The sequence below is a fragment of the Bemisia tabaci genome, chromosome 9, assembly GCF_918797505.1.
Source record: "Bemisia tabaci chromosome 9, PGI_BMITA_v3".
Taxonomy (NCBI): domain Eukaryota; kingdom Metazoa; phylum Arthropoda; class Insecta; order Hemiptera; family Aleyrodidae; genus Bemisia; species Bemisia tabaci.
In genome coordinates this window covers 1,721,630-1,746,597 of record NC_092801.1, presented here as the reverse complement: position 1 = coordinate 1,746,597, position 24,968 = coordinate 1,721,630, and the positions used below count along the sequence as shown (strand labels likewise).

Below are 24,968 nucleotides of genomic sequence, written 5' to 3'. Positions count from 1 at the left end.
GAGATTTTTAAACACCGCAAACGAGATACGTGGTCTGGTAGTTTCACCGTCGATATATTCTTATGGGTATCAGGGTTCATGTCTTAATGCACATAGTTCCGTTCGACAGAAATACGTCCAATTAGAGAGGCCGGACATATCATTTCTTACTAAAACTGCAAATTTTGATGTTTATTTCGTCACATTTTAAATTTCAAAGGGGTGCTTTTGATAGCAAAGTTGACGAGAAAACTAATGGAACCTTTTTTAGAATCTCAATGTTTTGTATAGACGGAGTTATGAGCGTTTAAAGTCTCCAAATTTCGTCCGACCTCTCCTATTGACTCGATCCACCGTGCGACACGCAGAACTGCGGGCCGATTATTGAAATTGATAGACAAAGCTTTAGACAAAGAGGATAAAAGAAATATAAAGGGATCCCATTGGTGCAAGTGGGTGGTTACAATGGACAAAGGCGGTAGGTAATAGACTGAGTAACGGCAACTCACGAGGGACCCGATAGTTACTCCATCATTTTCTCCCTTAGTCTATAGGAGCCACCCATTTCGACCAATAGGATAGCTCCATACTCCCTATGTCTTCTTTGTCTATCGCCTTGTCTATCATTTTCAATAATCGGCCCGCTGACCCATTTCCAAGACATGGCGCCTCCTTTCCCCCTAGAAAGAAACCCGAAACCTTTTCTTCTGGAGCCGCCGTGAGGAACCGAGCACGATGCGTGAAGGCCGGGGACCGGTTGTGTCGGCTGGCTGAAGTCTGAAGCGGCGCTAAGTCGGACCGCCCGCCAGTCCCAACCGCACCGCGACGACGCCCGAGTCTGAAACGCCTGAAATTCCCACGCAATTTATTTTTACAATCCCGGATTTCTCGCGTCCCGGCGCGCGTTTCGCCCCGTCCAGTTTCCGCCGAACGCGCGCCCCAAAACGCAAACTTCCGCCGCGAGGATTCCAGTGCTGTTCGTACTCTTCGACGCGCACTCCGTTCGCTTCTCCCAGGACCTCATTCGCTTCTTCCAGATATGCCGAGACCTTTGTGGCAGGTAGGCACTCATGGCCTTTTTTCTTTTTTGACACCGAAAAAATTAAAATGCTGATTTAACAATTCAATCGCTAGAAAAAGTGACGGCAATGTTTCAATGTAGATTTTACAACACAAAAATGATACTTGAACCACCCCCGTGGTGAAATCGGCTTACAACACTGCCGTGCTAAGGAAAAACGCCGTAGGAACATTCGAGAGTTGCCAAATTTCCTACGATAAAACGTTTATTTTTGAGGAAAATTATAAATATTTTTTCTTGGAAATTTCAGACTATTTCGATCAAATTACAAGCAAAATTATCTTAGAAATTGGCAGAAAAATATTCAAAAAATTTCCTGAAAATTAGTGATTTGCCAGAGGAAACTTGGCAACGGCTTAAGGTTCATACGGCGTTTTTCCTTAGCACGGCAGAACAGTGGTCAAAGTAACATTTTTTTGTTGTAAAATCTACGTTGAAACGTTGCAGTCACTTTTTTTCGCAATTGAATTGTTAAATCAGCAATTTAATTTTTTCCGTGAAAGTGATTCGATGGTTGCCATTTTTTGTGTCAGAGCGATTTGCGATATATCGCATCAATTCGTTCCATAATTTCAGCTGCTTGTCATTTTTTTCGAATTTTGAGATCTCACTTCTGTTGTCATGAGACTAAGGAATTCACGAACCAATTTTGACACAGAAATTCAACGCATTAAAGGCAGGGGTTTTTCAGAGGAGAAATATCGCATTCGAGTACAGTTTCGATATCAGAATCGAATGAGATATATTTCCTCTGAAAATTTTCTTTGTCAAATTTGATACATGAATTCTATAATCTCATGACAACAGAAGTGGGATCTCAAAATTCGAAAAAATGACAAGTAGTTGAAATTATGGAACGAATTAATGCAATATATCGCACGCCGCTCTAACACAAAATATGGCAACCGTCGAATCACCTTAAATGAGAATTGGACCGCGTTAAGCAGAAACGAACCAAGCCACATCATCTATTGCCAAATTTAATTGGACAATGTAATTATTTACATGAACACAGTTGTACGGATTTTGGTGAAAATTTCAGTGCATTTTCTGCATACGGCGAAGCAAATTCCTTAAAATTTTCAAAGGTTTCAAGTGTTTCATAAAATGCAAGTATTCTCACATCAGTTTGATTCTGGAAGCGGTTAAGTTTCAATAAAAAGGCTAAAACTTAGTTTTCGCTCATATCACCTGTGCTAATTTGCCAGTATAAAATATGGTCTGAATTGAAGTATTTCGTTACACGCCCCCTGTTCAGATTTGTTCGAAGCATGAGATCGGATACAACTTTAATTAAACGGGCGACAGATGGCATCGTAGGTCGATTTGCATTTGCATTATGATAATTAACACGTCTATCTCAATTCGGCTTTGATCCCTGAATTATAGTGATGTAAACAACGCTGTTGGGTGAAGGAAAAACGCTGTATAAACATGGAGACGTTGCAAAATTTCCGTCGATAAAAACACATTTCCGGGATATTTCATCGGTCCTTCCGCAAAAGAAGGAAAGTACTGCCGTGCTAAGGAAAAACGCCGTATGAACATTCGAGAGTTGCCAAATTTCCTACGATAAAACGTTTATTTTTGAGGAAATTTATGAATATTTTTTCTTGAAAATTTCAGACTATTTCGATCAAATTACAAGCAAAATTATCTTAGAAATTGGCAGAAAAATATTCAAAAAATTTCCTGAAAATTAGTGATTTGCCAGAGGAAACTTGGCAACGCCTGAAGGTTCATACGGCGTTTTTCCTTAGCACGGCAGACTACCTCTCAAATTGCATTTGTACTGAGAGAGTCTTGGGCATTTCTAACTGTAAATCTCACTGATCTTGCTCCTGGTATGCAGACAGTACGTCTACAGAAAAAAGGGCTACAAAAAGAAGGGCTACCTTTTTTAGTCTACAGTCAAAACGACTACATTAAAATGCCTACTAAAAGTATGTCTACAGTCAAATATGTCTACGCTATTAAAATGTCTACGATTTGTTTGCCCACTTAGAAAATGTCAAAATATTTATGTTGGCCACTAAAAATATATAAAATATATTTATAAAATATGAAATAAAATACACATGTTGATATTTATAGGATCAATTATTCGCGAAATGTGCCTCACAATTTTTACGCATCAACTTCTGCAGCACCCACAGCTTCGTCCTGTCTTTGGGGATACACTTTCAAATGAGATTCTTATTAGACGACATAAATACGTACTTTGACATTTTTAGAGTAGGCAGTCAATCCAAAGACATTTTAATACCACAGACATATTTTACTATCGACATTATTTTAATGGGCATTTTCATGTAGACATTTTGACTATAGACCAAAAGAGGTAGCCCTCTTTTTTGTAGCCCTTTTTCTTGTAGACCTACTGTCCGTAAACCTTGCTCCTGATCTCGGGTTGAAATCAGGAAAATTTTGTTCAAAAACTTGACAAGTACTTAGTATTGAATTTTTGAGAGAGTAAATTAAGAAGTAAGTTTTTTATTAGTAAATTGAATTTATTGAGTGAATTTTGCAACCTTGTAATGGAGCTTTGTTCCTTCGTGCGGGGAACGACGAATTGTACGTATTTCTGCCAAACGGAAGTATGTGCATTGAGACATGAGCCCTGAGACCCCTTAGAATATATGCACAACAGGGCTCACGTTATAATGCACGTTCTGTCTGGCAGAAATACGTCCAATTGGGTTTTGTACTTCATAGTTTTCTCTGATAGGTTTTGTTTTTAACAGAGGTGCAAAATAAAATTTCCAGTTGAAAAAATAAAACAAGAAAGGAATTTAGACAACGTCTAATTCAGATAGGCTTATTCTGTTTAACTGCGACCGATTAAAATTGTCTTTTCACAGAATTTTAATCACACACTAGCGTCATTAATGAAGATTTTTACTTTCTAAATGTAGGAAGAAAAATTATCTGAGATTCTTCCTAGATTGACGGGAACTTTGAATAAATTAAAAGTTTTAGACGAACCATATTTTTCCAAATCAATTCACTATTATTTCAAAGTCCCATGCGGCTCCAGGCCAACTATCATTTCAAGTAGTTGGAATATCGTTGGTCGTCACTCTACGAATCGAATCTGTGAACAATAAAGATGACAATGAGATGAAATTTCGTGAAAATTCACACTTTGAACGAGGTGTTTCTTTATAAAACACTGAACAATTTAAAATTCTATGTCGCGGACAGGAGAAATTTCGTCGACTCGCAAAATTTGACCAACTGCTTAGACTTTCGTCCCAATTCTTAGTTTGACTAATTGTCTACGACATATTCACTCCCTATCTGTGCATGAAGAGTGTCATTAGATATAGAATTGGTCTTTTCTAGTGACGTGGCGTGCTTTGCGATATATCGATTGATCGGCCTATGGAAAGGTATCGATAAACAGGGTGTTCGCAGCAAACACCATAATAATCGATTATTTACCACAGCTTCAAATGGGGAAATATCGATAGATCGAAAAGCACGCCACGCCACTGGTCTTTTCGTAAAGCAGTGGATTCCTCCAAACCGGACTCAACTTAAAGAGCTTTTTTGAGCATAAAGAAATCGTCTCAGAGGAAACCAGTGGCACTAGTGGCGAAGCAAGAATGATCGATTATCGATTTTCCTTCATTTGAAGCTATGGTAAAGAATCGATCATTAAGGTGTTCGTTGCGAACACCCTGTATATCGATCCTTTTCCACAGGTTCAAATGGCAGATCAATCGATACATCGCAAAGCACGCCGTGCCGGCACTATCGTGTGTCTCACGCGAGATTTTACACAAGTTTGAGTGATCAAATCGCAAATCCCCGTGGCATGCAAAAAATTCATTACGGCGTTCAGAGCCGGATATTTTTTTTTTTTTTTTTCGTTTTTTCTTTTTTTTTGGGGGACGAAAAAGCGCAAGTACCGAAGCTTCTTAATGGATGACATGTCGTTGTTAAAACTCCCCTCTAAAATCTACTTTGCTGAAAACGGATCCATGAAAGCGTGCATTGGAGTGCGATTTGGCGACAAGCAGGGAAGTCTGGAAGTGCTCAACGTCTGTTTGCCGCAATTTCGGCATACCGCGGCATACTGCGGCATACCGCGGCGCAGAGCGCGTTGCATTTCGCGCAAAAACACGCCAATTTCCCAACGGGCCCGACGCGGGATTCCTGGGCCTCCGACAACGGGCCACGCACCGCACACCTCCCCGAACGGCGTACAAAGGAACGAGTCAATTAGAGAGATTGCACAGAATTTTGAAATTTCGGAAGCTTATATCTTCGAAATTACGCAGTGAAGAACTTTAAAATAGGTTCCTTTCGTGTTTCCGTGAAATTTCCCTTCAGGCATACTCCTCAAAATTGCGATTTCAATTTTTTACTTTTTCACAAATCTCTTTTCCACTGTGCGGCGGCAGACGAAAACAGACACATGACTAAACCCCCCCCCCCCCCCCCCCGGTCCCTCAGGGCACATCTCGATCCTCATTATCACTGTTATTCTTCCCTATTTTTAGCCGAAAAAAAAATAGACGAAATAGTGAGAACGCTGTTTTCCGTTCGCTTTCAGTTGTACTGTATAGAGTACCTAGATAGAGAGAGTATAGACATAACTATAGTATAGTATATTATAGTATAGTTCATTATGGTATAATAAATATAGTATAGTAGATTATAGTATACTCCAGATAGTTTAGTATATTATGGTATAATAAATATAGTGTAGTATAATAAATATATAGTGTAGTTTATTATAGTATAATGAATATAGTGTAGTATGGACATAACGTAAGATCTGTAATTTCGGAAATCTATCACGCCTTCACCACCCCCCCTCCCCATAAACTTAGGTCCCAAAAGGACAGCCAACCAAGATAATTTTAGTGTACTCGTTGATGTTATTTTGCGTGATTTCGCCATGAAAATATAACTCAGTTGGCTGTATCTCTTTCGTGCAGCAGATCCATTCAGCAGAACGCTAGACTTTTCGGTCGGTGCCCCTCTGCTTTAAATGTGCGTCGTTCCCAGGAGCGTCTTGGACGGCGTGCTTTGCGATAAATCGATTTATCCGGCATTTAAACCTACGGAAGAAGATCGATAGACACGGTGTTCGCTACACCTTAATAATCGATTGTTTACCATAGCATCAAATGGGAGAATATCGATAATCGCTCATTCACGCTCTTCACTGTTCCGCTTGAAAGATCTGGAGCGCGCAGAAACGATCAATCCCTCAATATTTACATTGGCACGACTGCAGAGCGTAGAGCCAGCATCGCGAACGCGGCATTCCTTCAGGTTAGCGCCCCTCTTGCGTTTCGTGAACGCGTATAATGCCGTCGAGATTTCCATGTAAATCTGACATGACCTGACCTGCCTGCGGTTGCATCCATTAAGGTAGGGATCCTTCGCTGCAGTGCTACGGAAAAACGCCGTATAAACCTTCAGGCGTAGCCAAATCTCCTATGGTAAATCATTCCAAGAATTTTCCTAAGAGGATTTCTCCTGGATTAAATTTTGGCAGTTTTAACTAAAAATCTGGGCAATATTTGAATGCTTGAAATTGACGGATTTTCACAACTTTTACTGAGATTTTCTTGAGTAATGGATCACTAAAAAAGTACGAATTCTGATATTTTATGTTATACATTCTTTGTCGCTTGAAGTTCGCCTTCATTTTCGTTCCGTAGGCAACAAACATACAGGGAGCGCGGCAGGGCCGGAATAAGGGGGTGGCCACATGGCGGCAAATCTAGGGGGCGGCAAATTTTGCAATTATTTTAGATGTAGGTATAAAAAAAAATCGGATTTAGAAGAAAAAAATTACAGACGAGAAAAGGCTACAAAATCTCTCATTTCCTGAGAGTATAGTAATTTCTAATTTTGTCGTCTTTCAGTGATACAAGAGACAGCCTTCAATTAGTCGGGGTAAGAGAGAAACCAAACACATAATTTGGCCTGGAACGGCGCGACTTAGGGAGAAATGATGACGAGGACTTGAGATGAAAAGGAGAAGCCCTCGGCGCGGCAATTGGCATGTAACACATATTAGCACCTACAAGACTGCACGAATACTTCACGCATTGCATCAAACACAGTGCGGTTATTGTGGTCAGCGTGAAACGGATAGCGCCTACAAGAATGCATGAATACTTCACGCATTGCGCTAAACACAGTGCGGTCAGCGTGAAACGCAAAGCGCCACAAGACTGCGTGAATACTTCACGCATTGCGCCAAAAACGGTGCGGTCGGCGCGGCGGCGGAAGTTAAAATCATTAAACCAAATTTTGTGTTTGTTCTTTCATAATTTTTTCGTTCATTTCTTATGAATGGAAGGCATTGTCCATTAGAGATAGGTTTACGAAACTTGACTTTCGCGCAAAGCTCCGTGACCTTTTGCTAGTAGTGTTGACAGGGCTTTCCCAAAAAATGTGTTCAACCCGAGTAAACGCGTCTTATGCACCCCTCCCCGCTGGCGCGTTCACTTGATGGTTTTTATTGATGTTTCAAAACGAATGAGAAGGGGGCGGCAAAATACAGGCGGCCCATGGGCGGCAAGTGAGAAAATCCGGCCCTGGAGCGCGGATGAATATCTATTTGAAAAACACAAATTAATATCGCTTCATAAGCCTTTGTAACCGATAGAAGATGTTGTCAACATATTGGTAGATGTGCTCCATATGAAATTTGCTTTCAATTTTGAGTATAGGCAACATATCGACGGTGAAACTACCAAACCACGTATCTCGTTTGCGGTGTTTAAAAATCTACGCTCACATTTTATTTTTTTGAAGTAGACCAAATCAATATCATTCTTTGAAATTTTCACAGAATTTTCTCCGCACGAAGAGGAAAAATCACAGCAATTTTCAAGACTGGACGTTAAGTAGTTTTTCATTTAAAAAATAAAGTATGACAGGAAGTTTGCGACGTCGCAAACCGAGATACGTGGTTTGGTAGTTTCACCGTCGATATCTCGTTTCGCGAGGTTTATTGAATCGATAAAATATGCTAACATATCGGTAAATGTACTCCATCTATGAAGTTCGCCTTCGATTTTGGCTGTAGGCAACATTTCAAACAGATCTCGTTTCATAAGCTTTCATTCAAGGAATACAAGATGTTGTTAACAAATCGGTAGATGTGGTGCATCTGAAGTTTGACTTCAATTTTGCGAATAGGTCACATTCCAATCAGAGAGTGCGAATGTTCACCTATTCGAAAAATACACATGAGCATCGTTTCATCTTAATTGAACCAATAGACCATACCATGCGCACACTTATCGAGAGATAGGTTCGCCTGTCATTCCGCCGATAGGCAATATACTTACCGGGGAGTTCGAATAGTCATCTATGCGGGACAACACACGTATATCGCTCCATGAGCTTTGATTGAACCGCTAAACGCAGTGGTGAACCTATTGGTGGATATGGTCCTTTACGTCGTGTATAATCGAAATTCCGGGGGGTAATTTTTACACCACATTGGATTTCCGCTACAAAGCGGGTTTCCAGATTACAAATTTTGAGAGTTGTTTTCGGAGGGAAAAATCTCTTGAAAAAATCTGAAAATTACGATCCTGATACGGAGACAATGTGTTCTTTGAAAATGCAAGGAGTGGAAACAGGTTGACAAGCTCATCAGCGGATGATAACGAAAATTGCTCCCTTTGGCACCCCTAAAACTAAAGTCAAAAGAAGTAAATTTTACCATGAAAACAGCCAAAATCTGCTTTTCACGGGTACAAAGTGTTTGAAATATTTTAGGACTCCTGATCTCTTTTATCCACGGTTCGCCCCCTTCCATCAGCTTCAGTCCATCCGCCACCCCTAACTTAAATTCAGCAACACACAGCAGGGCTGTAACATTTGTAACAATCACTGCTGGACTGCATGTACATAATTTGTCTTCTTGCATACGCAAACGTTGTCGTGCGAAGGAAGAACACCGTAGGAGCTTTCAGACGTTGCCGTATTTCCTTCGATAAAACACGAATTTAACTGAGAAAATTGTGAACATTTTCTCGCACATTTTCAGATAATTTTGATCGCAATTTTATCTAAAATATCTGAAAATTTTAAGGAAAAATGCTCTCAAAAACTCTCCTCAAAATACACGTTTCATACGAGGGAATTTGGCAACGCTTGGATGTTCATACGGCGTTTCTCCTTAGCAAGGCAGAACTGGCGGAGGAGACTCCATCAAACAATGAGTTTATGAGTTTTCAATCTTTCTCAACGCTTTCCTCCTCGTTCTCCCACCCACACATGCAGCCGCTGAAAGCGTGACCTTAGAAAACCCACCTAAAAATACGATCACGTATATTGGAGATGGAGAATGTATATATACATCACATTGTTGCCAAAATGATAAGTCGTTTACCTTGCGATTGATTCTAGAATGATATTGATAGCCAAAGTGCGAGATCACGTATCTACGTTTGCGATGTTGCAGACTTCTTGCTATTATTTATTTTGGATTTGAAAAACTAGTTAACGTAATTTCTTGAAAATTTCCATGATTCCACTCTACCCTACTCTACGCTGACACCATCAATACCATCATCCTTTTCGACGCCGCTACAAACGCTTTCTATATCAATGTCTCACCAGCGGGCTCATTCTTGAATTTGATAGACAAAGCATAGACAAAGAAGACATAGGGAGTAAAGATCGATCCTATTGGTTCAAAGGGTTGGTTTCTATAGGCTAAGGGAGAAAATGATGAACTAACTAAAGGGTCTCTCGAGGGTTGCCGTTAGTTAGTCTAGTGCCTACTCCTTTTGTCCATCGCAACCCCCCGCTTCCCCCGGTTCCACTAATAGGACCCCGGACCCCTCCATAATCCCTTTACCTTTTTAGTCTATAGATTTGTATATCAATTTCAACAATCAGCCCGCGGGATACCTGGTCATGTCTATTCTCCTGCGGGTTGATTGTTGAAATTGGTAGACAAAGCCATAGACACAGGTGACATGAAGGATATGGAGGGATCCTATTGGTGGAAGCGGGGGGTTGCGTTGAACAAGGGGGTAGGCAATAGAATAACTAACGGCAACCCACAGGAGACCTTTAGTTAGTCCATCATTTTCTCCCTTAGTCTACAAGAACCACCCATTTCAACCAATAGGATCGATCCATACTCCTTAGGCTTTCATTATCTACCGCTTTGTCTATAAAGTTCAACAATCAGCCCTCAGTCGAATCTTTTCAAAATAATGCAAAAAGCCAGGCAGCACGCACTGGAAGTTATTTCAGCGCCACCGCAGAGTGACGGGGGAGGCTGGGAGGCGGTCTCAGCTGAAAAGTGAAGTCAGTGTCAAAAATAATTCACGCGACCGAAGAGCCCGCTCCGATGGCGGCCGCATCCATCATAATTTCGGGAAAGTGTATTTTCGGGCGGATTGCTCAACTCACGTGGTGACGGCTCCATGGAGCGCTGCCAAATTTCCGTGATTTATCTTGAGTTTTCTCAACGTTTCAGCGTGAAATTGCCACGTTTTGAGAGAAGGTTGGCAAGTTGTAGTTATAAATGGCTCGGACAACGACATTGTTCCCTAAAAATTGTTCCCGCCGATCGGTAAGAGGCTTCGGCTCGAAATTTCCTCGACCTTGAGGCTCCATCGAGGAAGAGGGTGTTGCTGAGTCGGATAATGTACATTCCTACGTCACAGGAAGCAAATGCAGCTCAGTATTAAATGTTGCCAAAGTTGCGTCGTATTGCTGCTCATTAGAGCAGAAATGGAAAGCGAACTTTCACGTTTTGAAATTCCACAACATTTTAAATTTGTTCATTTTTTTCGGAATTATTTATTACTTAAACCTTGGTAGTATGTGCTACCCTAATGAGGTGCTATACACTGAAGGGGGCACAAAGAGGAGCTTAGAGAGGAATTTAGACCCAACCTACCTCCACATCAAATGCAACGCGGGAACATTTGCAACGCGTGAATGTTAACTGGCTTGGGGTGAAAAATGTCAAAATCGAGAATCAATGTTTCTAGGCGTTTCTCGGCCTCCTAAATGCATCCCCAAAAGTTTCAACAATTTCGTGAAATTCCACGCGAATTTTCATGAAATTGCCCATCTTAGAAACGGTGTTGTCTACTGATTTTAAAGCTTCCTTCTCATTGGCTGATGGACGGGTGCGGATCGACGTGAATCAATCGACACCGATTCCGTCGACAAAATTCGATCGATTCACGGGCTTGTCGATTGTATCACGGGTTTTTCGATCCATTCACGGCTTTTGTCGATCGATTCACGGGTTAGTCGATCGACCTCACGGCTTTTGTCGGTCCATTCACGGGTTTGTTGATCGATTCACAGGTTTGTCGACCGATTCACGGGCTGTTGATCGATTTACGGGTTTGTCGATCGACTCACGGCTTTTGTCGATCCATTCACGGGTTTTTCGACCGATTCACGGGTTTTTCGATCGACTCGCGGGTTTGTCGATCGATCACAGGTTGTCGATCGATTCACAGGTTTGTCGATCGATTCACGGTTGTCGATCGATTCACGTCATCATTTTTCGGTCCATTCATGTCGATCGAATCCATACCCCCCGGAGAGATATTACCAGGTCTCTAAAATCCATCGTCTGTGGCCGTGATCTTGTCGGTTCTTGCACCGGTGATTCACCGGTTGAACGCGGGAGACTGTTGCAGACGCCGGCGCCAAGGCCGGCCCTTATGCGCCTAGGTCACCTGGTCAGTTGGTCGACCGCCCGCCCCCCCCCCGGGGGGGGGGGGCAAGCGCCACGCGCTGTTCCGCTGTTCAACGAGACGACATTTCCTCGCGCTTGCACATAATTATACGCAACACCCGCATTTGAATATGCACGAATCACCGGCGGTCAGTTGCCAGGTTGTTATTTAAATGCCGTTCAGGCATGGGCGGAAATAGGGGGTAGGGGGGGGGGGTGGTCCGTTGGAAATGTGCGGTTCCTCCAAAGAAACGAACATATTTTTTAATTAAATTTGATTGACATGTGTTGAAATTAATCTTTTTTGAGGTACAAACCGCATTCGCTACCATTTGGTACCATGAGCTAAAACTCAGCTTCTGTATGTATTCAATTGTGAAAATAGAAAAATAAAAATGTGCGAAGTTTTGCTGAGTAAGTGCATGGCATCTTCTCTGCCGTGCTAAGGAAGAACGCCGTATGAGCATTCGAGAGTCGCCAAAATTTTCCGCATAAAACGTGTATTTTTGACGAAATTTATGCGTATTTTTCCTTGAAATTTTCAAATGTTTTAGATTAGATTGCGAATAAAATAGTCTGAAAAATTGGAAGAAAAATATTTACAATTACTCCAATAATTTCGTATTTTATCAGAGGAAATTTGGCAAAGCCTGAAGGCTCATACGGCGTTTTTCCTCGGCATGGCAGTTTCACCTTTCAAATAGTGATGGATCAACATACCGGTGGAAATGGCTCAAAATTACTCCTGAATCGACTCAATTTTTCAAAATTTTCCGAGAGAGGACCCCCGGACTCCCCTCTGATGCTAAGGGAATCATGCAAACGCTCTTTTGGAGCTGGGGTAGTCCACAGTGCCTCCTAGGCGGAGTGTCTTTTGGTGCCCCCCAGAACCCTCTTGATGAGGTGCCTCCCCCCGAAAAGTTTTTAGTTCCACCCATGCGCACAAGTAGGGAATGGGGTTCCTGGAAAAATAAAAATATCTATCCCCCCCAAACATGGGTTGGATAGTCTTTTAATGTGTGGTAATTATGATTATATGAGGGGCTTGGAGGACGAGGCGCAAAAGTGCAGTTCTTGCTATTTCGAGAGATATGTGTTTGAAGTTTCAAAATTACATGGATTCTTATGATGAATAGAAAGTTCAAACTGACTTTCTGATGCTTAAAAATTGAAATTTAGGAGTGAATTTTTCACAGAAGAGGCATTAAGACTAGTTTTACTTGAAGTAATTAAAATCTCAATTTGTTCAAAAACAGCACTTATGCGCATTGTCCTCCAAGTCCCTCATATGATAATTTAAAGCCTTAGGGCAGGATATTTTTTCGAATTTATGGTGAAAGACATGGGCGGCTTGACTTTGAGAATACGTAACTCGATTACTATTATTCAATTGAGTGCTTGAACCATAACTAGATATGCAGGTTTCAAAATATGCTTATATTATGACTAAATGCATTTTGGGGCCGCCATCAGTAGCTTTACAAACAGGCAAACAAAATGACCAAAATGCCAATTCACACATATAAATAACGATACCAAAACTTAGTAGGCCGTTTCATCAAAAGGCAATTTTTGGGATGAGGGTCTTTTGGCATCTATCTCCTCAAAGGCAGGCTCCGACCGATACGATGTTTGCGGCAAAATCCCCCTTACATTTTGATAAATCATTCTTGCACGCTATCGGCATCGATGGGGTGATTCTCATACTGAGTGTCGATCGACAAGCATCCAATTTGAATGCGACGATGCAGCCGCCCTCAGCATCAGCAGATCTCGCTTTGTTGTTCCAGCCGTACTGCGACAAATTCACGCAATCTGTTCCTGGCAGAGGGATCGTCTTGCACTCCCCTTTGAGGTTCACATCACTGCACAGGCGTAGACCCTCGACACACGCAGGAAAAAAGACGAATACTACGAGACATAGACCTTTGAGCATTTTTTAAATTAGAAAAATTGAAATTGACGAAGTCAATAGGTCGAGACGTTAAAAATTAAAAGGGAGTTGAAAGTCAAAAGTTAAAAGGCTGAGGGATCATATGCTGAGAAAGAAAAGAAGAGCCAAAAGAGAGTTGGCGACAGCACAACGCGGAGTCGGCACAAAGTATACTTTTAACAAGGTTTTTCGATGTCTTTTCGTGCCGACATAAATTTCAATAATCGGCCCGCAGGTTGGGACAGCTGTATTTATCCAGGAGCTCAGTCGATCTTGATCCAATATTTTATAGTTTTGTGTGATTTCAAAATCTCGACAATGAAACTGCAAGTACGCGAATTCCGGGTTTGACACGGTAAACTTCATGTCATAATTTATTTTTTACACGGAAAATTCCTTGACATTACATACATACATGTAAAGCCGCTTTTATAGCGTTCTCTGGCGCACGGCGCATTATCGGAAAGAATTGCATGACTTTAATTTCGGTTGAAAAGAGAAATCTTGCAAGCGTGTTCGCATTGGAGATGGTATTTATGAGTCGATCCAATTCGCACCTTTTAGGGCAAAAGGAAATCAGCGGCGGAACTGTCGCGCGTTGTATTGGGTTGAAACACACCGTGATGAGAGCTTTCGTGCGTGGATTGGTGTAAAAAATATGCATCATATATGATCTTATACGGCTGCTGATACGCCAGTAACGTTAAGCTTCCAATAATTATTTCATCTTAACAAATACTTGAATTAGCTGCTTGAAATTCTAATGTAACCATGTCCACCCAGGGTCAGATTCACTATCCTTTCCCATCAGACGAAAGAACGTAATTATATTTTAATGTAACAAGCTTTCTCCTCGCATATTTTAGTCTCTTTGGAGCAATTTTGACCGAAAATATTACTGATTTTTCTACTGATTACACCAAAGAATCAGCCACAATTTGGACAGAAGTTGAAGAGACATTCATATTCTAGTGAGAAAAATGAATTATTTGAGTCAATTTTGCAGCCTTGGCATGCAGTTACGTTCCCCCGTCTGGGGGCTGATTATAGAAATTTATGGACAAAGTGATAGACAAAAAAGATGACAGGAAAGTGGAGCGATTCTATTGGTAGCAGCGGTGGTTGCAGTGGACATACAGGTGGTGAGTAATAGACCACTCGGGAACCCACGAGAGATCTTAGTGTTAGACCATCATTTTTCCCCTTAACCTATAAACAGCCACGCACCCCTTCCAACCAGTAAGATTGCTCCTTTTCCCAGTCATCTCTTTGTCTATAGCTATGTCCATGCCTTTGTCTATTAATTTCAATAATCGGTCCACAGGGAATGCCGATGCCTCAAAAATGTAACTTCCGATTTTTTTGATCCGCCTGCAGGTTGAAATGGCTCTCCTGAAAATTTTTTCTCGTATCAGGCATTCCTTTAGCTGGCTCACTTCATCTCTCGTAACTGATGAATGCCTCAACGTTTGTTTTTTTCTGCGCAAATCCTCGGGTTTGAAGATAGTAATAACTTTATTTGGTGAAATATCAATCCTTTTCTTTCTTTCCAGGTTGCTGGCAAGCGGGACCCAGATCAAGAAAGGGAAGCCCAAGAATGGATCGAAACAATAACAGGAGAAAAATTCCCACCGAGTGAGTTTCCAATTGAATTTGATTAAGACGGGTTTTCAATGTCAAAGTTCGTGGCTTTCGTAGTAATTTTCACGGTTTTTAATGTGTATAACACTTGCCCACTTATAGCATGGTTGTAACGTGGTTAAGTAATGAGCTGAGCTCGCAGTGTTTTTCATAATTTTTTTCTGACATGGGAAATTGGAGAAAAATAGATTTAAAAGTGAGAAAATGTGCCGCCTTATGACGTCATATGGCAGCATTTTCCATTTAAACACATGTATTTTAGCAAAATAGATTATTTTGTCATATTTTCCCTAATAACTGTCCAATATTGAAACCAAGGATATCCCTATACTCAGTTTTCCTAGTGGTATCATTTTAAAGATCAAATTCACAAAATTTAAGACACCTGCAAATTTTCTTTTCGTCACATCCCTTAGTATTTCTGATGCATTGATTTTATGATATGTTTGAGTAGACAGGCCGTATGAGGACACCCTTCGAGATGGAATCATCTTGTGCAAGCTCATGAACAAACTTCTTCCCGGTAGCATTCCCAAGATCAACTACTCAGGCGGTGACTACAAGATGATGGACAACATCAGCATGTAAGATTTTTCGATTCTATCGTAAAGAGAATGTACAGGAAAAAAAGTCTCTTAGATCGCCTGAGTCCAGACTCTTTAAATAATTGACAAGAAGAAATACTCTTGATTCAATCGGATTTTTGCTTGAATAAAAAAAAAATCCACTTAAATTGAAAGACTTGGCTCTGGATTCAAGCAAAAATCCGATTGAATCAAGCGCACCTTTTCATGTCAAATATTTTAAGAGTCTGGACTCTAGACTCAAGAGACTTTTAATCTAGTGTGTACTAAATCATGCAAAAAATAATCTATAGCATTGCATTGTTGCCATGAGGCGGCGGTTTTTTACATAATATATGAAACGTTGAAATGTAAAAAGTCTCTATCTTCAAGCAGCCGAAAAACTTGTCAAGTTGAGCAAAACATTATCTGCATATTACATTTGAGGGGCTTGGAGGACAAGGCGCATAAGTGCAGTTTTTGCTGTTTCGAGAAATACGTGTTTGAAGTTTCGAAATTACATGGATCTTTGTGGCGGAAAGAAAGTTTCAAACTGACTTTTTGATGCTAAAAGTTGGACTTTGGCAGCAAATTTTTCAGAGAATATGCATTCACACTAGTTTTACTCGATATCATTAATATCTCAATTTTTTCAAAAACTGCACTCACGGGCTTTATTCTCCGAGCCCCTTAATTGGGGAATAAAATTTTTTTCGTTGTATCATCGAAAACATATCGATGGCTAACGTGCGAAACAACGTATCTCCATGCGTTTCAAAATCTCCGCTTCTGACTGCATTTTGCAATTAGGCGCTACGGTATGACTAATCCAGAAAAACACATATATCTATAGGGAAACGAATGGTACAAATGCTGTTTGTAATTTTAGCCAGGAATTGTAGTTTCTAATTGCAAAACGTAGTCCAATTCAACTTTTTCAAGACTACCATCTCAAATTTTTCAAGAACGACACTTATGCGCCTTGTCCTCCAAGCCTCTCAGTTGTAGTAGTTGAGTAGTTAGAAGGCGGAGAATTCTGCCGCGCTAAGGAGGAACGTCGTATGAGCCTTCAGACGTTGCCAAGTTTCCTCCGATAAAAACCGAATTTACTGGAAAAATTGCGAATATTATTTTCCAAAAATTTCAGACGATTTTGTACGCAATTTAATCTAAAATATCCGAGAATTTCAAGGAAAAATATGCATGAATGTTGTCAAAAATACATGTTTCATCAAGGGAAATTTGGCAACTCCCGAATGTACATACGGCGTTTTTCCTTAGCGCGGCAGAATAATTTGCTAGTGTATCGCTTCCCGGCGACTTGCGTGCTTAACATGTTTTGAAAGTTCGTCGTCTCCGGCACGAAGGAACGTAACTCCACTCCAAGGTTGCCAAATTGTCTCAAACGATTAACTTATGATACATACATGTACGTAAGCAATTTTTATCCAAATCATCTCTGTTTTTTGCTTGGGATCTAGAGAAAAATCAGGGAAATTTTCAGTCAGAAATGCCCAAGATTCTCTTGATTAATAGGCAATTTGCGAGGGGAAATTTGGCAACATTGGAATGGAGTTACGTTCTTTCGTCCGGGAGACGACGAATTATGAGCACGAATAGAAAATTTGAAGGAAGAGAAGAGGTCGGGGAGTGGCGCAAGCCAAAGATTATTTACGAGCTTGTTTTCATCATTTCACGTTTCACGTCGTCAATTTTTCGAGGCCAAAACTACCGCAACCACCCCCGCAACGTCAGATAAATTGCCTCATATCAAGATCGCTCACTGGTGTAGCTTAGAACGATGGAGAAACAAAAAAACCTACATTACGGCCCTGAAATTATATACCACTGCGTTTTTTGGAGAGTTACTAAGTATCATAATTTGGCAATTCAAAACTCTAAAAATGAACCTACACGAAAAAAAAAAAAAAAAAATGGGTTGCTGATTTAACAATTTTGTAGTTAGAGAAAGTGACAGACATGTTTCAAATGCACATTTTACAAACATGTACATTCAAGCACGGGCGTAGTTAAATTATCATTTTTTCATCGTAAAATCTACATTGAAACATGCCTGTCACTTTTTTAACTATAAAATTGCTAAATCAGCAATTTCATTTTTTCCAGGTAAATAACTTTTCGTCTAAACTACAATTTTTTGGGTGCGAACTTCAAAAATCTGCAACTTCGGTTTTTCAATAATTGGACTTGGTTTCGCGATAGGGAATTTCTATTCCTGGCGCATCCATAAATGGACCCACCTGTTGGGGAACACTTATGGCAGATCGTGATTGTTGAAATAAGACGAAAGTAAGGGTTCCTTGTCGCAAAATCGTCGTTTCCGAACGAATGGCCGTAATTACACTTTGACTCGGCGTTTCCACTCAAAAATTACACTTTGACGAGGAATCCATTGGGCATTTCTTGCTGAATCTTTTACTGATTTTTCCTCGGATCACACACTCAATAATGCTAAATTTTCAGCAAAAGTTGCAGAGTCATACTCTTAACAAATATTAATTATTAATTTTCTGAACCTTTTGCAATCTTTAATTTTTGCACTCTTGAAAAAGAGTTACATTCCTTCGTCTGAAAACAACGAAATTTGGTCCAATTTCAAGCGTGCCTGGTCTCAAAAGGTCCATTTGAACGAATTTATGCTGACTATTGGAACTATGTTGCACGAAAACTACGTCCATTTAATACTCCTACTACTGTATATCGATGTTGAAACTTTGCGGTGTTTAAAAATATTTACTTCCATTTTATTTCTCTGGGGGAGAACAAACGAACATCATTCCTTGAAGTTTTAATAGAATTTTCTTCGCAAAGCGACGAGAAATCACAGAAGTTTTAAAGAGTTGACGTTGGGTAGTTTTCCATTTGAAAAATAAGGTATGATAGGAAGTGTGCAACGTCGGATACTGTATACGTGGTTTGGGAGTTATACCGCGTCGACATGCTTCAGTGCACTTTATGAACAAACTTATTTAGAATATTTATGGACTAGAGTACTTTTTTCTGTGGACAGCCGAAAATAAAGATGATGCACCTCTGTGCGAAGAATTATAATTTGGCCCAGGAGCATGGCAGTTTTTCACCGGTGATTGAAGTCAAATTACCCGTGTTTGTCTCCTCCTCTTCATTTCTGCCTCGGGTCTCAGGTGCATTAAGTGGGTTGCATATCTTGGAACCAGAGGAGCTCTACATAATATTTCACGGATAATTGGGCGCGTGACCCACTTAACTCTAATCGTGACAAGGGAAGATCGGAAGATAGGCATAGTGAAAAGAAGCAAAAAGCGAACCGTCCACGGGTAAAGGGACTTTAATCTAAAACAAATCAGAATTAAATTATTAAAATCGGAGGACAAGGGAGCGTTTTATGATCATTTTAAAAGGGAAACCGCACATACAAAATACTATAATAATAACACATAAATAACACAAAACATAATGTTGACAACATAATGTACATAATGTTTTGTATTTTAGATGGAAAAACGTAACTATACATTTGAACGGTGCGAATTGTTTGAGTGTGAATTGTGTTTTTACGAGAAAACTGTTAGGCGTTTTTGACTGGAGATATCGCAATTTTTTCTTCTGATGACAGAAATATTACAGTCGTGTTCTTGTTGAAAATTGAACTTTTTGGGTAAATTTTGCAAATTTCGAATGAAGTTAACTTCCTTCGTGTGATGAACCACGAGAAATGTCGAACAAAATTGAAATAATCTTGTTTTAAACTCAGTTAATAACACATTGTTTTTAGAAAAAGCTGTTTAAAATTCAAATTTGTTATGTCCAGGGCGCCAAATTGCTTAGTAAAATGCAAATTCACTTCGGCCTTTGTAATAAAGAATGAGTTGAGTCTCTCAAAGTTTATTCTTTGGAATGATAGAGCATTTTCCATCGAAAACTCAAAATCCAGTTTCTCCGCCCAACTGGACAAACTCGCTAAATTAAAAGTGTTGTCTCAAAAAATAAAGGTCCGGTTTCTCATGGACATTTATAAATGATTATATTTTAAGAGCACTGATTATTTAAATAAAAGACTAATGTGGACAGTCGGTGGTGGTTTGATCTTCAGGTCATAGCATGACTTTTTTAAAGCGATTTTATAGTCGATATATCAGGTGGTCTGTACTGAATTTTAAGACATTTTTCTTTGAATAAATATCCTATATTCTTATCATCCTACAGTCCGTCTGGTGCACGCAAAGAGATTTAACTCAGAAACGCTCTCAAGTAACTCAAAAAGTACGTTTTGAGTGAAATTCGTTCAAATATTGCATCGTTGCAATTTGTCGCGTCTGTAGATTTATGATATATTCAGTATGAACGTACCTTCTGAATGATTTCGAAGTGTTCTTTGGTCAAGTCTTTACCATTTATCAAACTGCATTGTAAGTAACTTTTTCCTCGTTTGTTTCATTGCAGGTTCCAAAAAGCGTGCATCGCCTACGGAGTCCCAGACGTAGACCTTTTCCAGTCAGTTGATCTATTTGAAAGGAAAAATATCGCCCAAGTCACGATGACGATTTTCGCTATTGGCCGAACGGTACGTTACCAACCTCTCTGCGTTATTTGAATGGATGCGAACTTTTGATTGCAATCGTGCTGGTTTACACGATAGAGTAAAAATCAGGTATTTCATGAGGTGTAAAGATGTACCTCTCGACAAGTCATAAAAATTGACATACAAAAACAATTCTAAAATGAACTTGCAAAGTTGAGCTACGTAGTCAAATGTCTAGCAAATGAGAAGTAGAATAACCGGCCATAGAGTTTTTTGTCCATCGATGAGTCGTCATTTTCAACTGATGGACAAAAAGTTTGGCATTTTTCCTGTCAAAGCAACCTTCAAGAGCAAAAATATGTTTTGATACCTTTGACATACAGCCTGGGAGTGGGGCTTCAAGAAGTACACAACCAGAATGGTAGACAGAACGGATTGAAGCAGTCAAAGCTGGCATTTCCTGGAATTGATTCCAAATTTCGGAATTTAGGAATTTTTTCGGAATCTTCAGAATTCCCAGCTATTTTCAGAATTTTCTCGGAATTTCGGAGGTTTTCGTCAGTTTGACCGAAAATTTGATGTTTAACTACAGAATTAAAGGAACTCAAATCAACAATATAATGCAAAACAATTTGGAAAATCTCGTCATGTGAATACAGAGATTCGAAAACGCCTTCAATTGAGGCGTGATACCTCACGCGTTCCGGAGAGTTCAAATAGTTGTATCCCTGCGCCTTAGCACGGCGATGGAAGCTTAATATTGAAGTAACGTCACCGCTTGGTTTTTCGGTTTTCCTGTGCCGCTACTGCAGTTTCGACTGTTAAGGCCGTAGTTTAAGGGCGCTAAAGCCGGGATTGTATTTCGCAAATGGATAATTTTTGCAGAATAATTAATAATTAAGAAGTAGGAGTTTGACGATCTTCGGAACTAAATCCGGGCGCATTTTAGATTTTTTCCAGGAACTTTTGAAAAATCGGAATCATTCTGGGAACCCTGGAACCTTTGGTAAAATAAAATGGCATCACTAGAAGCAGTGAGCCTCACATTTACTTAAAAACAAGTATTTTAGGCTCTTGCTGGAGCTAATAACATCTATGGTGAAACTTTCAAATCACGTATCTCGGTTTGCGACGTTGTAGACTTCGTGTTATACTTCATTTTTTAAATGAGGCACTACACAATGTCAATTCTTAAGAATTTCCGTGATTTTTCTTTCCTGTACGAGATAAATTCTGAAAAAATTTCAAGGAACGATGTTGATTTGCTCTCCTTCAAATAATCAAAGTAGGTATTTTTAAACACCGCAAACGAATTACGTGGTTTGCAGTGGCGTGGCTTAAATGATCGACTATCGATTTTTCCCCATTTGAAGCTATGGCAAAGAATCGCTTATTAAGGTGTTCGTTGCGAACGCACTTTTTATCGATCTTTTTTCATAGGTTAAAATAACAGATCAATCGATATATCGCAAAGCACGCCACGCCACTGGTGGTTTGGAAGTTTCACCGTCGATATATCTATTTACCCGTCATTAGCGTAGAACGACGCGACTTAAAGAGCCTTCAAATCGGAGAGTAGGCAAATTGACGCACAAAGCGCTTCGATGCTACCATTCAATAACACAATTCCATAATGTGAGGCGCCGCCCACTTAATCGTCCGTACGTATGTTCGCCTTCACTGTGCATAGGTAGACAATTTCTTGACTTAGGGACACGTTTATTTGTATCCTACTTCGCCGTACTTTTTTTCCATAATTTTCAAAATCCTTAATCTTCATCGAAACACGGCGCCTTGCTCTCATGTCTGTATTTGACTGTTGCAGGCGTACAAGCACCCAGAATTCCGCGGACCGTTCCTAGGTCCCCGGCCGTCAGAGGAACAGAAGCGGGAATGGACCGAAGAGCAGCTCCGAGCTGGTGAGGCTGTCATCGGACTTCAAGCAGGTTCCAACAAGGGCGCTACGCAGGCCGGACAGAGTTTCGGCGCCACCAGGAAAAATCCTCCTGGGAAAATAAATCTTGCATCTTCGTGTCATCTTCGCTGCCGTCTTGAGGAACAGAACAGTATGTGTAAAAGTCCTAAGGTATCATTCTAAAGGTATCAAAGGACAAAATGCGTCGAAGAAACGAAATTTAGCCAAAAGGACCCAACTTCAGAGCTTGGATCATCAGAGTTTTCGGTCCATGTAACCATGCTAGTATTTAGGTGAATACTGCTGCGTTGAGGAAAAACGCCGTATAAACATTCGAGAGTTGCCAAATTTCCTCCGATAAAATGTTCATTTTGGAGGAAAGTCATGCATATTTTTCCTTGAAATTTTTAGATGAGTTAGATTAAAGTGCGAACAATATTGTCCGAAAAATTGGTAGGAGAATATTCTCAACTTCCATAGTAAATTTGTACTTAAATTTGGCAACGCCTGAAGGTTCATACGGCGTTTTTCCTTAGCACGGTAGAATAACGCGAGTCTCAGTACGGCTATCCAAACATTTGGTTAACTGGAATTTGGAAATCTTATTTTTTTCACATACTGTTCTCTTCCTTTGTATTGTAGTGTGTCGATGGTGAAACCGCAAGAGCGTGTAACTTTGTGGCTCATCAAAATCCACGCTCTGATTCTTTTTTTGGCTTAAAAATGTCACAGAATATGCTTCGTACAAAAAATAAAAAGCACAGTATTTTCCACTAAATAGCATTAAGCAGTGCTCTATTATAAAAAGTAACAAAGGATGAAAGGAAGTCCACAGCACAACTTAAAGAGTTACACGTTTCTGTAGTTTCACGGTCGACATGTTGTTGACATGGAAACGATCAAACGACAACGAACACCAGTATTAGAGAACATTAAACTTTGTGAATTTGAAGGGAAAGCATTGCCATGACAGTTTTTTTGTCATTTGGAATTTTTATTTTTGTCGAAAAAATAGAGCTGAGAAATGTTACAATCATCGCATGAAATGTACGCTTGCGATGACTTACAATAACTTTAAGCACTGTGAACTCAGGAGAGAAGTTCGACGCAAAATTGACTTTCTCTCGTCCCTTTCATAATTTATCATAAATTTCAGTTTTGATCGATTGAAGAAATTTTTCAGTGTATACAAACAAACTAGTCACGGTGATTAGTTGTTAAAAGTTTGATAAACTTCTCCAAAACTAGTCTCATTTATACTGCATTTCATTTTTATTTAATTTATTCATTCACACATTGAATTTTTTTAAACGCATTCACATTACGTTGTCTATACTCGGGTTAAGGGTGCAATTCTTTTTAAAAACGGCTATATTTCGATTTTTAATTAATTTTTGAAGTGCATTAGACAAATTTTAATAGAATTTTTCTCGCTAATTACGAAGGTATATCAGTATGAGCAAATTAAAAGAGGTTGCTTAAAATAATTTTATGATTAATTTGACCGTTTAAAGCTTTCTATCACCTTTGTGTGGTGATCTCTGGACCCGACACTAATATCACTGATTTAACTTTTGTCTCCCAAAAAATACCGCACTGTGTCAAAGATGTATTTTTACTCGTTAATCTGCCTCAAGATTCAATTTAAATATTTTTTAGTTAATTTTCTCATAATAAATTATTTTACAAGATTTGAATGAGAGTATTTATTTCCAGTTGTATTTTAAATACCGAGACAGCAATGGCTAAAGTCGGAAAATGCGTGTCTCCAATGCTACGTTTAACTTTGGCTGTGTTGCTCAAGTAGCCCTTGAAGAATCAATACAAATGAGACAAACGAAACTAACGCAGTATGGAAATGAGGCAAGGGAAACGAAGCGCGTTGAAAACGGCGCAGAGATACAACTATTCGTGCTTGATGGATGTCCGTGCTGCATCTGCAAAATTGAAGGCGCGATGGCGTGAGGCGTGAACTTGCAATGCTCCGCTATATCGACGGTGTAAGTCGGCAATCATATATCTCGGTTGCGGTGTCTGAAAATCTTCGCCTCTATGTTATTTTTTTAAAGGAGAACAAATTGACATCATTCCTTGAAGTTTTTTCAGAATTTTCATCGCACAGAGAAGAAAAATCACGGCAGTTTTAAAGAATTGCCGTTGAGTAGTTTTCCGTTTAAAAAATAAAGTATGACAGGAATTCTGCGACGCCGCAAACCGAGTTATGTGATTGCCGACTTACACCGTCGATATGCTACCGATGAGGTGATGCTCAGATTCGGGAGAAAAGTTAAAAAAAGAGGCCAGAATACGTCTCTTCTGTCTTTGGCTGAGTTGGCACTCAATTATTTCTTTTTTCTAGGTTCATGTCTAAATGATGCCATATGTCGTGATTTTTTTAAAGATGGATTTGCAGACCCACGCTAAAGCTCATGTAAACCGGAACCATACAATCCTTACCGTTTTTTTAGGAAGTCTCAGGTCGATTTGACCCGGTCGGCATCTAAGGGTTACGAAAATATCATTAGAGCGACTGCTGTACCTTCCTCGCAAAAACTTAGGATTCATCATTGAATCCGAAAGAGACCATTCAGTATGTAAATTTTAATACCATCTCGTTATATTTAATGTAGCA

General features: G+C 39.9%; 1 protein-coding gene across 1 annotated transcript; it reads left to right on the top strand.

Moving 5' to 3' along the window:
* The first annotated feature begins 805 nt into the window (after positions 1-805).
* LOC109038243 (muscle-specific protein 20) lies at positions 806-24,033 on the top strand. The gene is made up of 5 exons (XM_019053244.2): positions 806-1,039; positions 15,249-15,330; positions 15,791-15,920; positions 20,343-20,463; positions 22,247-24,033. The coding sequence occupies exons 1-5, from the start codon at positions 1,019-1,021 to the stop codon at positions 22,517-22,519; spliced, it is 627 nt and encodes a 208-aa protein (XP_018908789.2). The 5' UTR covers positions 806-1,018; the 3' UTR covers positions 22,520-24,033.
* The last annotated feature ends 935 nt before the right edge of the window (positions 24,034-24,968 follow it).